The sequence below is a fragment of the Lutjanus erythropterus genome, chromosome 10 (assembly GCF_056507025.1).
Source record: "Lutjanus erythropterus isolate fLutEry1 chromosome 10, fLutEry1.hap2, whole genome shotgun sequence".
Taxonomy (NCBI): Eukaryota; Metazoa; Chordata; class Actinopteri; order Lutjaniformes; family Lutjanidae; genus Lutjanus; species Lutjanus erythropterus.
Genome location: NC_139326.1, coordinates 14,019,547 through 14,031,250, shown reverse-complemented (window position 1 = coordinate 14,031,250; position 11,704 = coordinate 14,019,547). Strand labels below are relative to the sequence as shown.

Sequence of the window (11,704 nt, the reverse complement as noted above, 5' to 3'; positions counted from 1 at the left end):
TTCATTTGTAAAGTCACACAACTGATTAACAATTGTATATAAAGTCACTTGAATTGGTCTCATACCATCATGATGAAGGCTAAATTACTGAAAACATGTGAGCATGAATAAAGCATGGCTTAATGGAGAAGAGTTGTTCAACTTGTTTATTATTGATTGAGTTGTTAAATTAAGGATTTTTGGGAGGGATTGTCAGTTACCAATAGCACACTTGATACTATAACTTATATATTTTCTTTTATTTTCAAATGTAAAAGATGGTTAAACTCTCCTATAACTTCACTGCATGAGTTTAAAGTGTAAAAGAGCAGTTCAGTGTCTGAAGTTGTAACAGTTTGTTGATTGTTGATTTGTTGACAGGAAGTACTGAGGGTTGTTCACACAGAGATGTAGTGATGGACGTCTAAAATGATCTGTTCTTCAGGAGAATTAAAATTTTCACTAAAGATTTATTCTTTAAACAAGTTGAGTCAGTCAGCAGGACTGTATGATGTTGCTTCAATAGAAATGGATCAACATTTGCAGGAAGACAACATTGTTTAAGAAATAGTTTAATTATTACACTTTATTCATTTTTAATCTACTTAATGCAGTTTAAAGGGACACCGTGCTCATATATGCATAATGTCATCAACATTATTGAATGTACAGTGTGTATACAGACTGTGATCTCATGGACACATTTTTCTTCCTGTAAACACCACAAGATGGAGACAAAGTTCACATTTTGTTCACAGCCTCCTCATTTTGAGCACTCAACATTTTATTTCCACTTTCTATCACTTATTTTTTCTGCATATGACTGTTTGCTTCACGGGAAAATGTTCTGTTTTAGAGTGTTACAATATAACATTTAAATACTGAATCAACATATAATCAGCATTTTGATACTGTAGCTGGTGTTGATGGGGCTCATCTGATCTACTTTATCCACTAATTGATAGTTTAATCAATAACAATGCATCACATTTTATAACTTTATATGTTTTGTATGAAAAATCTTAATCTGCAAAGGAACCACATCTGACAAAACTGATGTGGTCAGTTAAGAGTATAAAGTACTTTAACTAAATAACTCAGATGTGTAGCTGAGTGCAGTACTGTGTAAATGTACATCCTTTTGGTTCCACTGCTGATCAAGATGAAGAATGATGAATCCTCGCAGTGTCATCTTTGAATATGCTCGTGCCATCAGGGAAGAAAATAATCCATTGATGGAAAAACCTGCTTTTTCAGTATATTCAGGTAGTGAGCTGACCTCATCATAACACTGAACTCACAGACTTGTACAGTAGGCACTAAGCATGATGGGTCCACCTCTCCTCTTACCCTGATGTTCTCTCTGCAAAACATGCAGGCATGTTAACTGGACGATGTTCAGTCTTTGTTGGATTAAAATATTACAATCCTCTACTTGTTTGTGGCAGTTTGTGACCATTTCAGTTCTTAATTTAGTGAAACTAAACATGGGACATCATAAGGTTTTATACATTGCCTTTTATTTTGTTTTTGTCTGAACAAGAACTGCCTGTACAAGGAAACTTTTATTCTGAAAGATAAAAAAAATATTAAAGTCTCAAAGACTTCCTGACACCTCCATCTGCTGGTGACAAAATAATGCTGTTATGCTGCCGTTAATAATTTAACCAGTAACTGATATAAAAGATAAAGTAGATTTTAACCTTGTTGAACAGACCTGAGACGCCATTACAGGGTGTGAGATCTCTGCTGAAAAACACACAATCGGAGTATTTGAATAAATCAAGTGAACAGACACTAACTCGGTGAGTCCTGCTATCAAAGAATAACTTAAATGGCAATATGGCTGAGAAAATTGCTCTTTTTGAAAGTTACCTGAGCTGCCATGTGTGTTCAGAGACTTTCAGAGATCCTGTTTCTCTGACCTGCAACCACAGCTTCTGTTCAAACTGCCTGAAGAAATTCTGGGAACAAACTAAAAACAAAAACTGTCCTATTTGTAAAAGAAAATCCTCAAAGCATCATCCAGAAGTGAACTTTGCACTGAAGGAACTGGCTGACTCGTTTGCTGGGAGACAGAAATCCGGATCATCTGAGACAGAAAAAGAAGAGAAGAAGGTGGAGGTGGTTTGTAGTAAACATCAGGAAGAACCTAAACTGTTCTGTAAGGATGAAGACAGAGCTGTCTGTCCTCTCTGTGAGTTTTCTCTCCACCAGAGTCACAAGGTGGTTCCTATAGATCAAGCAGTCAGTGAGCTGAAGGAGCAGCTGAAATCTGACTTAAAGTCTCTACAGGACAAGAGGGACAAATACAAACAAGTGGAGAAAACATACAATGAAGTGATTCAACACTCCAAGAAGCAGGTGTTGTCCACAGAGAGACAGATCAGAGCAGAGTTCAACAAGCTGCACCAGTTCCTGAAAGAGGAAGAGGAGTCCAGACTGGCAGCTCTGAGGGAGGAAGAGGAGCAGAAGGGGAAGACTATCAGCAGAGAGATGAAGATGATTCAGGATCAGATCTCCTCTCTGTCAGACAGTATCTGTGCTGTTGAAGAAGAGCTGCAGAAACACAACGTGCCATTCCTCAGCAGTTATAAACCCACTCAGACCAGAACCAGAGTCCAGAGCTCACTGTCAGATCCACAGCTGGTCTCAGGAGCACTGATAGATGTGGCCAAACATCTGGGCAACCTGTCCTTCAGAGTCTGGGACAAGATGAAGGACAAGGTCCACTTCACTCCTGTCATTCTGGACCCAAACACTGCAAGCAGCTGGCTCTATCTGTCTGATGATCTGACCAGTGTGAGACGTGGAGACACAAGTCAGCAGCTTCCTGACAATCCAGAGAGAAACACTCAGTATATCAGTGTTCATGGCTCTGAGGGCTTCAGCTCAGGGAAACACAGCTGGGAGGTGGAGGTGGGAGATCATCCTGACTGGCTTGTAGGTTTGACAAAAGATTCATTTGACAGGAAGGGAGGGAGCTATGCCTCACCAAAATATGGAATCTGGTGTTTGTTTCATAACAGTGGAAAATACAGTAATGGTCTTGGTAAGACTGTCAAAGTCAAGAAGAGTCTCCAGAGGATCAGAGTCAAGCTGGACTATGACAAGGGGAAGGTGTCTTTCTACGACCCTGAAGACATGACTTACATCTACACTTACAGAGACACTTTCACTGAGAAACTCTTCCCATTTTTCTATATTGGACCAGCTGGTGATGCTAAAACTGTTGATATCAAAATCTGCCATACTGATATTTCTCTGTGATGTTCAGGAATCAAAGTCAATAATTTACTTTTATTATTTTTCTATCATGGGATTTATTAAACTCTAATCTCATCTTCACACTTTACACCCAAACCAGCTCTCTGGATCTGCTCATCTTTTATTTTTTGTGTTACTCTAAAGCAGATATGATCTGATGTTTAGGGTCACAGACATGTTTCTGTGGTCTGAAATAAATTATCCAAAGTAGTTTTCACGTGCAAAACTGAAAACAGTTACACCTAATTGATTAAAAAGCACAATGTCTTTTTAGATCATAGTAGAAAAATCAGGGTACATAGTCTTAAATTCAGGCACAAATCAGTTGAATCTTTTTGGTTTATAACTCAATAGCCTCATTGGCAGCAATGTCTTCTGATGAGTTATTTCCGTTTAGGATCAGGTGATTTATTGAACTTTTTAAATATTGTTTTATTTTAATTTGGTGTTTTATCCTCACAAAGCTTCTTCATATTGTATGATATTTTTGTTGTATATAAATGGTCAATATCATGAATGATAAATGGCAAAGTCCAGTTCATGATCAACATAAAGGAAATACCAACAGTTTAGTTTAATATGTGAATATCTGCCTCACAGAGCAGCAGATTTTATTCTGAATTTCATCAGAAAAGGAAATACAGTGTATGAAGTTGTTTCTACTTTCTTCACATGCATCTGTCAAATAGTCATGTGATTATCTAAAACATTTTAATCTCACTGTCTTTTTATTTAATAAACTGAAAGTTCTTCATCTTAGACATTTACATTCAGCCTAAAATAAATTGTTTTACATTTTCTTTTGTAAGGTCACATGACTGATGAAAAATCATATATTAAAAAAACTTGAATTAGTCTCATACCATCATGATGAAGGCTAAATTGTTGAAAACCTGTGAGTATGAATAAAGCATGGCTTCATGGAGAAGAGTTGTTCAACTTGTTTATTATTGATGGAGTTGTATTGATTGTCACACTGATCTGTTCCTCAATGTGTTCTCCAAATTAGAAACAGTCAGAAATCAAATGTAAAGATGGTTAAACTTTACCCTACTACAACTTCACTGCATGAGTTTAAAGTGTGAAAGGGCAGTTCAGTGTTTAGAAAATATGCTGATTTCAGTAAATTAAGGATTTTTAGATTGCCAGTTAACAATAGCACACTTGATACTATAACTCATATATTTTCTTTTATTTTTACATGTTGTTTTATATTATTATATTTTGTATTTTAATTAAAATAAATTAAATTAAATTAAATTAATTTTCAATCAGATTACTAAAGTTTTCTTTTATTTCCTTTTCTTTTCCTTTTTCGAATAATTTCCATCTGCCTTTAGTTTTTTTCTGATCTTCTTTTGGTAATATTTGAATATTTGGACAAGTGTGTTTATGCATATGTTACTTATGGCTATTAATCAAAATACTTTATGAAAATGTGTGTTGTTTCTGACAGAATAAAATCAAATTATATTAGATTTTGTAAAAAAAAAAAAAAAAAAAAAAAAAAATTGTGGTAGCGGTGGCGTTAGTAAAATATTAATGAGGATCAATTCTAAAGTGATCAAACCGGTAGATCACCGGAAGTTGAAACGTTTTCCTGTTTGATGATGTGCTAAAAATCTCGCGAGAGTGATCATTTTAACCCAAAACATTACCTTTCCATAAGCCTAACCAAGTGTCCTTTGTCCCTACAGCTATGCAGACCTTAAACACAGCGCTGTCTTATTGTAAAACATAATAATATTGTACATCGGGCACAAATAAATAACGATGCGTACAAATCTCGCGAGACTTTTGCAAAACTAGGGTTACCATCTAGACACGTGTTTGACAGCACCGTAGCGCTGCCCTTGACTGACCCACGTGAAGCAGTTCAACGTCACTTCATGTTTAGCCGGTAGCTAGCTACACGAGCTAGCTGCCCTTAGATAGAAACTGACCTGAAACTGCTCTGATGTCGCTTTATTTCGGTCTGAAAGACTGCCGTAGTTAATTTAGGTTAGGCTAAAATGTCCAGTAATAGTAAATGCCTGTTGTTTTTACTGCAGCGGTGTGTCGCAGTCAGGCAGGTAACGTTATCGACAGGGATCAAAACAAGAAGCGGCGTGTTATCGGGCGGCTGTGGGGTCATTCAGCAGCGGACATGGACATCCAGCACCCGGCCAGTGTGTCTACAGAGACTCCGCCAGCTCCAGTCCGCAGTCAACAGCAGCCAGTACAGCTTCTGTACCAAGGTTAGTCACAGACACAGGGGGCCTTAGTGCTGTGGTGAAACTACCGACCACATTATCAAACAGGAGTTTATAAACTGGACAAAATGTGTGGGCTTTACCAAACTTTATAGAAGTGAAGGACAAACTAGTCTGTTTTATTAGTAGTTTACAACATTAGCTTTCAGTGGTGAAGGAGGTATTCAAATCCTTTGCTTTGGTAAAAGTAATAATATAGCACCACTAAACTACTCAGTTACAGTGTAAAAATGAAAAAAACGGAGTAAACTCAATATTTTAAGGCAGCTTACTTCAATAGATTTTTTTAGTTTGGGACCCAACATAAACTCAGTAAGATTAGAAAAAGTTTTACCAACTAATATATAATAGCTAGTTGACATTTTTTCTTCTTTAGATACAGTTGTATCTTTGAGTTTTAGCAACCTAAAAAAATGTATTTCAAAAATTGTTGAGTGAACTCACTGAAAAGGAAATGAATAGTTCATAATTTAATATTTTAAATTGCAACCATTCAACAAAATTATAATAAATCTGGCTGACACATCATTGTAAACAACTGTTCAAATATATTTTTATGTTTCTAAAACTCACAGATTCAAGTTTATTCAAAGAAGAAAAATAAAAGTCCAGCATTGAAAATATTACTTGAAAGCATGTATTAATGTAGTAATAAGGGGAAGAAGACTTAAAGTAATAAAAGTGAAAGTACTAAATGTGACTACTATGGTACAATATATTACATCACCAAATTATTGTGAGTCATGCATTAATATAGAAGCAGGATTTTATTGTTGTTGTTGGTTGAGGTGGAGCTAATTTTTAGGCGTCTGGAGGCATTATGTTTTCATGTTGTCCATCCAGCCGTCCCATTCTTGTCATCGCAATAAAATATAATTCACTAATACTTTAATTGGAACATGGAGCAGACAGAGTATAAACGCAGTACCGCAGAAAAGCAGATGCTGGGGATGATGACTAGCAGCACCTACTCCCTTGTGTGATGGTCTTTTGATATTTAATAACAAAACATTCTGTATGTTTTTTTCCCGTTTAGTATTCATTTGTTGACAGCCAACTCTTTAGTAGCTTCAGCAAGTTTCTGGTTAAATCCTCAGTCTGACTCTTTGTGTTCCAGTCAGGAGCATCTTGTGAGGATGAGTACCCGCCGCTGCCGGCCTATCAGTCTGATTCAGAACCGGAGAGGAAGGAGGTGTACATCGTACAGGTCAAAGGTCTGCCGTGGTCGTGCTCGGCTCAGGACCTCCTGCAGTTCTTCTCAGGTGAGATCGTAGATTTGGTAAAAGTGTTTGTAACGTTAAGACAGTGAGAGTCACACCTCTACTTAAGATGGTGATTAGAGCCCCACTCGTAATGTGGATGGGTCGATATTATTAACACTTGCATATCTCAGATACATCGGTATCGGAGTGTATGTTGGCAATTCATGTTAAAAACAGAATGTAAAATATTTTCCAGGCCCTTTAATGTGTTTTCGATACTTGTTTTTTATAGTAAAAGTTTGTGCTCGATTGTTTAAATTAAAGTATTCAATTATGTTATTTTTCACTTGCAGTGTTTTATTTGATATTAAAGATCTTTGTCCAGCTGCTTAAAATTGTGCCTGTATCTTTGTCTTAACTCTTTTAATCAGTAAATCACCGCCATAAATACTGTTCACTATACTATGAAACTGTTAGGTTGCTGCTCTGGTTGTCTAAAATAAGATTAAGTAAAAAAAAGTAAATATTTGCAAACATGTTTTCCCTGTGCTTCAGAGTGTAGGATCCGTGACGGGGTGAAGGGGATCCATCTCACTGTGAACAGGTTCGGGAAGCCAACGGGTCGAGCCTTCATCGAGATGGAGCACGAGGAGGACGTCAGCAAAGCTATGGAGAAACACCGACAGTACCTCGGTCCACGTTATGTTGAAGGTTCGCCTCTTTGTATTCGGAGCTGTCTGGGGGCTAAAATATAGATGCTGATTAGAAATTTTGACATGTAGTGGCAGGAAAATCTCAGGTGTAGATAATAAAACTAGTGGTGGCTTGATTCCATTTAGCTGCTTCAGTTTCAGGGTCTTCTCTCACTGTCATGCCCCACTGGTACTTTTGAATAGAACAGTCATAGATAACAAATAACTTGGCCATTTAAATCCTAAAAACAGTTCTTTGTGTTTTTGCAGTATATGAAGTGACGAACAGTGATGCTGAAGCCATCCTGAAGAAAGCCGTCCAGACTCCAGCTGATGACGGGGTGGTGCGGCTCAGAGGTCTCCCCTTCACCTGCACCGAGGCAGACATTGTCCATTTTTTTTCAGGTAAACTGCATTCAGAACTTACTTAAGTTAAAAATATGTAAGTATTATCAGCAAACTGTCCTTGAAGTAACAAAAGTGAAAGTACTTATTCTGCAGACAAATAGTCCCTCTTGAATTTTAATGTTTTCAAGGTTTGGAAAGCACTTGGGTTTTGGATAAAGTGCTTGACACTGCCTAAAAAATGAAAGAAATTACAAGGGTTTTATATACATGTAAGTAATTTGTTTTGACTTTTATATTGGCTCAGCTATGTTATATAGAATGCCCACACTAATTTTTGTTGTTTAAAGCACAATAACATCTCATTTAATGTGAAGAAAAAATTAAATGGGGCCTAATGATTTCAAGTGTATATATATGTATAGAAATATATCATTTACCACAGCTGTAAGGTGCTGGAAAAGCTTGAAAAGTGCTTGAATTTGACTTTGGATAAAGTGTAGGAACCCTGAATTTGGAGATACATGGATTTCACTGGAAAGGAAAGGCATAACTAAAAGTAATTAGTAACTAAAGCGTTTTTACAATTGTAATAAAGTAAAAAGTCAAATATATGCTTCTGAGATGTACTGAAGTTCAAGAATAAAGTTGCTTAAAATTACTAGCCACCTCAAATTACATTTAATTGGATGAAATTGAAACATATTACGACTATACAAAGAAAAAGTACAGTGATTTTGATATACAAATACTCAAAAATTCAGTTTTGACAAATATTTGACAGGCAGAATGATGCATTTTGTTATTAAATGATAACAGTAACATTCAGAATTTGTTTGTGTGTTTCAGGTTTGGATATCGTGGAAAACGGGGTCACCATCGTCACAGACTACGCAGGGAGAAACTCTGGAGAGGCCTATGTGCAATTTTCTTGTCAAGAAGCAGCGGACGAGGCTCTGCAGAGGGACAGGGAGGTCATCGGAAACAGGTAGGATGCTGCACAGACGCACACCGAGGCCTGGAACAGCTTCATAATCCTGTGTCAAATGTTTCTCCGTTTCCTGACCAAAAGAAACTTGCTTATATTAGTTGGTCTGTTGCTCATCCTGTGCTGTCTGTATTTGTAGATATATTGAGGTGTTTCCCAGCAGAAGCGATGAGATTCATTCTAGGAAGAGGACGAGGAGTTCGGCTCTTCCTCAGACCAGCCCTGAGTCAGCCAACAGGAGGACTGCCTCACAAATGCACCCGAGAACTAGTGAGTTTGTAGTGTCATTAAGTCTAAAACAGTGGGTGGAATAAAATGGTACATCCACTGGGTTAGCAGACAGAGATTAAGTGAGGGGATCTTTTACAGATACTTGAAATGTTTGCTGCCTGTGAACAGATTTATCTTGGTGTAAACTGATATATCTGCTCCATCAGGGTTCCCTCAAAACTCGGCCCCACCGGTTCATTACATACATTTGAGAGGACTTCCTTTCCAGGTGTCTGGAGAAGACGTTGTTAAGGTAAAAAAAAAAAAAAAAAAAGTTGAAATGTTGTTGTCATGGTTGTGTTGCTGTGTTACAGATCACCTGCACATGATTTTATTATGCGTTTGTTTTTCTCTTGCAGTTCTTTGCTCCTCTAGTTGTGTCCAAGATCCTGATTGAATGCGGCCCTGACGGCAGGCCGAGCGGAGAGGCCGACGTTTACTTCAGCTGCCACCAGGACGCCATGGCCGCCATGTCCAGAGACAGACAGCACATAGGTGAGACTGATGGAGAGCCTTTAACACCCAGCTGATGTAGGCATGTTCAAAAACAGGAACTTCGTCGTACAAAGCCTTAAAATTTTGACAGGAGTTACAAACTCCAAACAAAATACTTTTTACTTACTTCACCATGTCCATTATGACACCAGTCCACTGTCAGAACATCTTCTACTCTTGAAATAAAATATTCTAAAGATTGTGCAGCCTCGATGGAAGGTATGCAGTGAGTATTTTATAAATTAATAGTCCGCTGTATTGTATATTGTAAATTGTATGGTATCTGCTGAAACTGAAGCCATTACATTGCTTCAGACTCTTAAGACAAAAGGACCTTGCAGAACTTGAGTGGTTCTGGTCTGCCGCTGCCTTGATCTGCATTAATTACTGTTCGTTTGGACTGTTGCAAATGTGTTAAAACACTGAAGTCACACAATAACACAGAGAAGCTTGAAGTGGCTTCAGTTCCCCGTCAGAAACGGCAGTCTGATGGCAAAGTCAAGCAGTGAAAATATTCCTGATATAGTATGAACTATTATTGATTTTTTTTAGGCAGCTAAAATACATTTTGTGGATGTGTCTGTCCACAGCAGTAAATAGTTTAGCTTCTGTGCTGTGAGTCCTGAGGGAGATGTCAATCAAAATGTGATTTTGGTGGGGTTTTTTAAACTAGGTTTTCAAGTGAATATAAATGTTTATTTTCACTCAGATTTTTGTGGATGATTAATGAGACTATTAATATGACTATTTCAAGACAAATGTTTAGAGGCATTAAGTTTCTGTAATACTCTGCAGTGCTGATTCCCAGACATTCATATACTAAAGTATACTAAATAAAGTATACTAAATATGCATTTTAAATTAAGTGAAAATATGGATTAAAGCCTGTCAAATGCCTAAGATTTAATGCTAGCAGATCATCTGTGGTGCATGTTTTCATTTTGCACAATCAATAATCCACATTTCTGGTTTGTTATGACATTATATCTGTTATAATATAAAAGTGACATGATAATCATTGCAGTTCAGATTCACTTAACATTTGAACCTTCTCTTATTTTCAGGAGAAAGATATATCGAGTTATTCCTGAACTCTGTACCAGATTGTGATGGAAGGTGAGATGCACTGATTTAGATCCGGAGTTGGAAATGACAGATTCTTGACAGAAAAAAAAAAAAAAGTTAATTATGTTACAGTATTTGGCTTTAAGCACTGAACAACTTTCAATGCTTTGAAACAGTTGTGAGGATTTATTACTTTATAAGGAAGGTACAAAAGGAGACAGAATTGTGCAGTGAATCTCTTAAAAGATAGTTTAGTGTCTGTATCTTGCTTGTCTCAGCTTGGATCACAGTAGATGTTGTGATTACAGCCCACCAGCTGGGAATTTTCAGCTTTTTCTGGAACAAAGAGTAACACATTGCAGTCTCTGTGCTGCTCTCATTTTGGTTTTTCACTGGTTTTAGCTTCTTGCACAATCTTTGCTGATGTTTTAACTCCCCTCCACATGTGACTTTAACATGTATTTTCTCCTGCAGGTAAATGTCGACACTCAGACGCCAAAGACAATACACAGGACTACTGTATTTATTTTCCAGCCTGACTTGGAAATCAAACAATAAACATTCCTGGTGTCAAAAGAAAAACTGCCTTCTTTGTCTCTATTCAACAAGAGGGAGCTTAGTAAAAAAAAAAAACATTCCAAATGTAGCTGAGAGTGAAGAGTGAGGTGATGCGTTTGCAATCGACAAGCTCACCACTAGATGCCATTAAATCCTACACACTGGTCCTTTAATTTCATGATGAATTAGTCACTTAGTCTTCTGAAAAAACTGGTGAATTTAAATAAGTAATGCACTGTTATGTTATCCAAAAACTAGCGAGAGTGGTGTTTTTATGAAAAAATAAAAAAGGTTGCTTTGAAAGAAACTAATCACAGAAGGATATGTTTAGTTGAGTTGTGTGGGTGAATCAAACGGCAGATTTTGAGCACTTAATGTTTATAGAGTCCCACTTTCACAGAGGAGTTTTTTCTCTAACCTCAAATGTTTCTGTACACAAAATAATTCAAAGGGATAAACAAATAACATCGTGCACACTGGAAATTGCCCTCTGAGAACTGAAGTGTTTTTAGTTTTTGTTCACAGAGGAGGACGTAGGGACGATCTGAAACTAAAGTACAGAGACTGAGCTCTTCATGCTCCTGAGTCACC

At 37.2% G+C, this 11,704-nt stretch overlaps 2 protein-coding genes across 3 annotated transcripts; both read left to right on the top strand.

Moving 5' to 3' along the window:
• Positions 1-1,740: 1,740 nt before the first annotated feature.
• Positions 1,741-3,277, top strand: LOC146320149 (nuclear factor 7, ovary-like). The gene has a single exon (XM_084729483.1). The coding sequence runs from the start codon at positions 1,822-1,824 to the stop codon at positions 3,247-3,249; it is 1,428 nt and encodes a 475-aa protein (XP_084585609.1). The 5' UTR covers positions 1,741-1,821; the 3' UTR covers positions 3,250-3,277.
• A 1,973-nt stretch (positions 3,278-5,250) lies between these two features.
• On the top strand, positions 5,251-11,137 carry grsf1 (G-rich RNA sequence binding factor 1). 2 transcript variants are annotated; one of them, XM_084728279.1, is made up of 10 exons: positions 5,251-5,483; positions 6,616-6,760; positions 7,256-7,411; positions 7,663-7,797; positions 8,587-8,725; positions 8,865-8,995; positions 9,163-9,248; positions 9,355-9,490; positions 10,555-10,606; positions 11,030-11,137. In XM_084728279.1, exons 1-10 carry the CDS (start codon positions 5,259-5,261, stop codon positions 11,031-11,033), a joined length of 1,209 nt encoding a protein of 402 aa, XP_084584405.1. In that variant the 5' UTR covers positions 5,251-5,258; the 3' UTR covers positions 11,034-11,137. The 2 variants fall into 2 exon arrangements, with proteins under 2 accessions (XP_084584405.1, XP_084584406.1); XM_084728280.1 differs by lacking the exon at positions 11,030-11,137 and having other exon boundaries at positions 10,555-10,610.
• The last annotated feature ends 567 nt before the right edge of the window (positions 11,138-11,704 follow it).

Bases quoted from the DNA above. Each gene is read 5' to 3' on its own strand.
- LOC146320149 (XM_084729483.1), top strand. From the start codon at position 1,822: ATGGCTGAGAAAATTGCTCTTTTTGAAAGTTACCTGAGCTGCCATGTG.
- grsf1 (XM_084728279.1), top strand. From the start codon at position 5,259: ATGTCCAGTAATAGTAAATGCCTGTTGTTTTTACTGCAGCGGTGTGTC. The intron at 7,798-8,586 runs GTAAACTGCATT...TGTGTGTTTCAG, and splicing joins CATTGTCCATTTTTTTTCAG to GTTTGGATATCGTGGAAAAC. The intron at 8,726-8,864 runs GTAGGATGCTGC...CTGTATTTGTAG, and splicing joins AGGGAGGTCATCGGAAACAG to ATATATTGAGGTGTTTCCCA.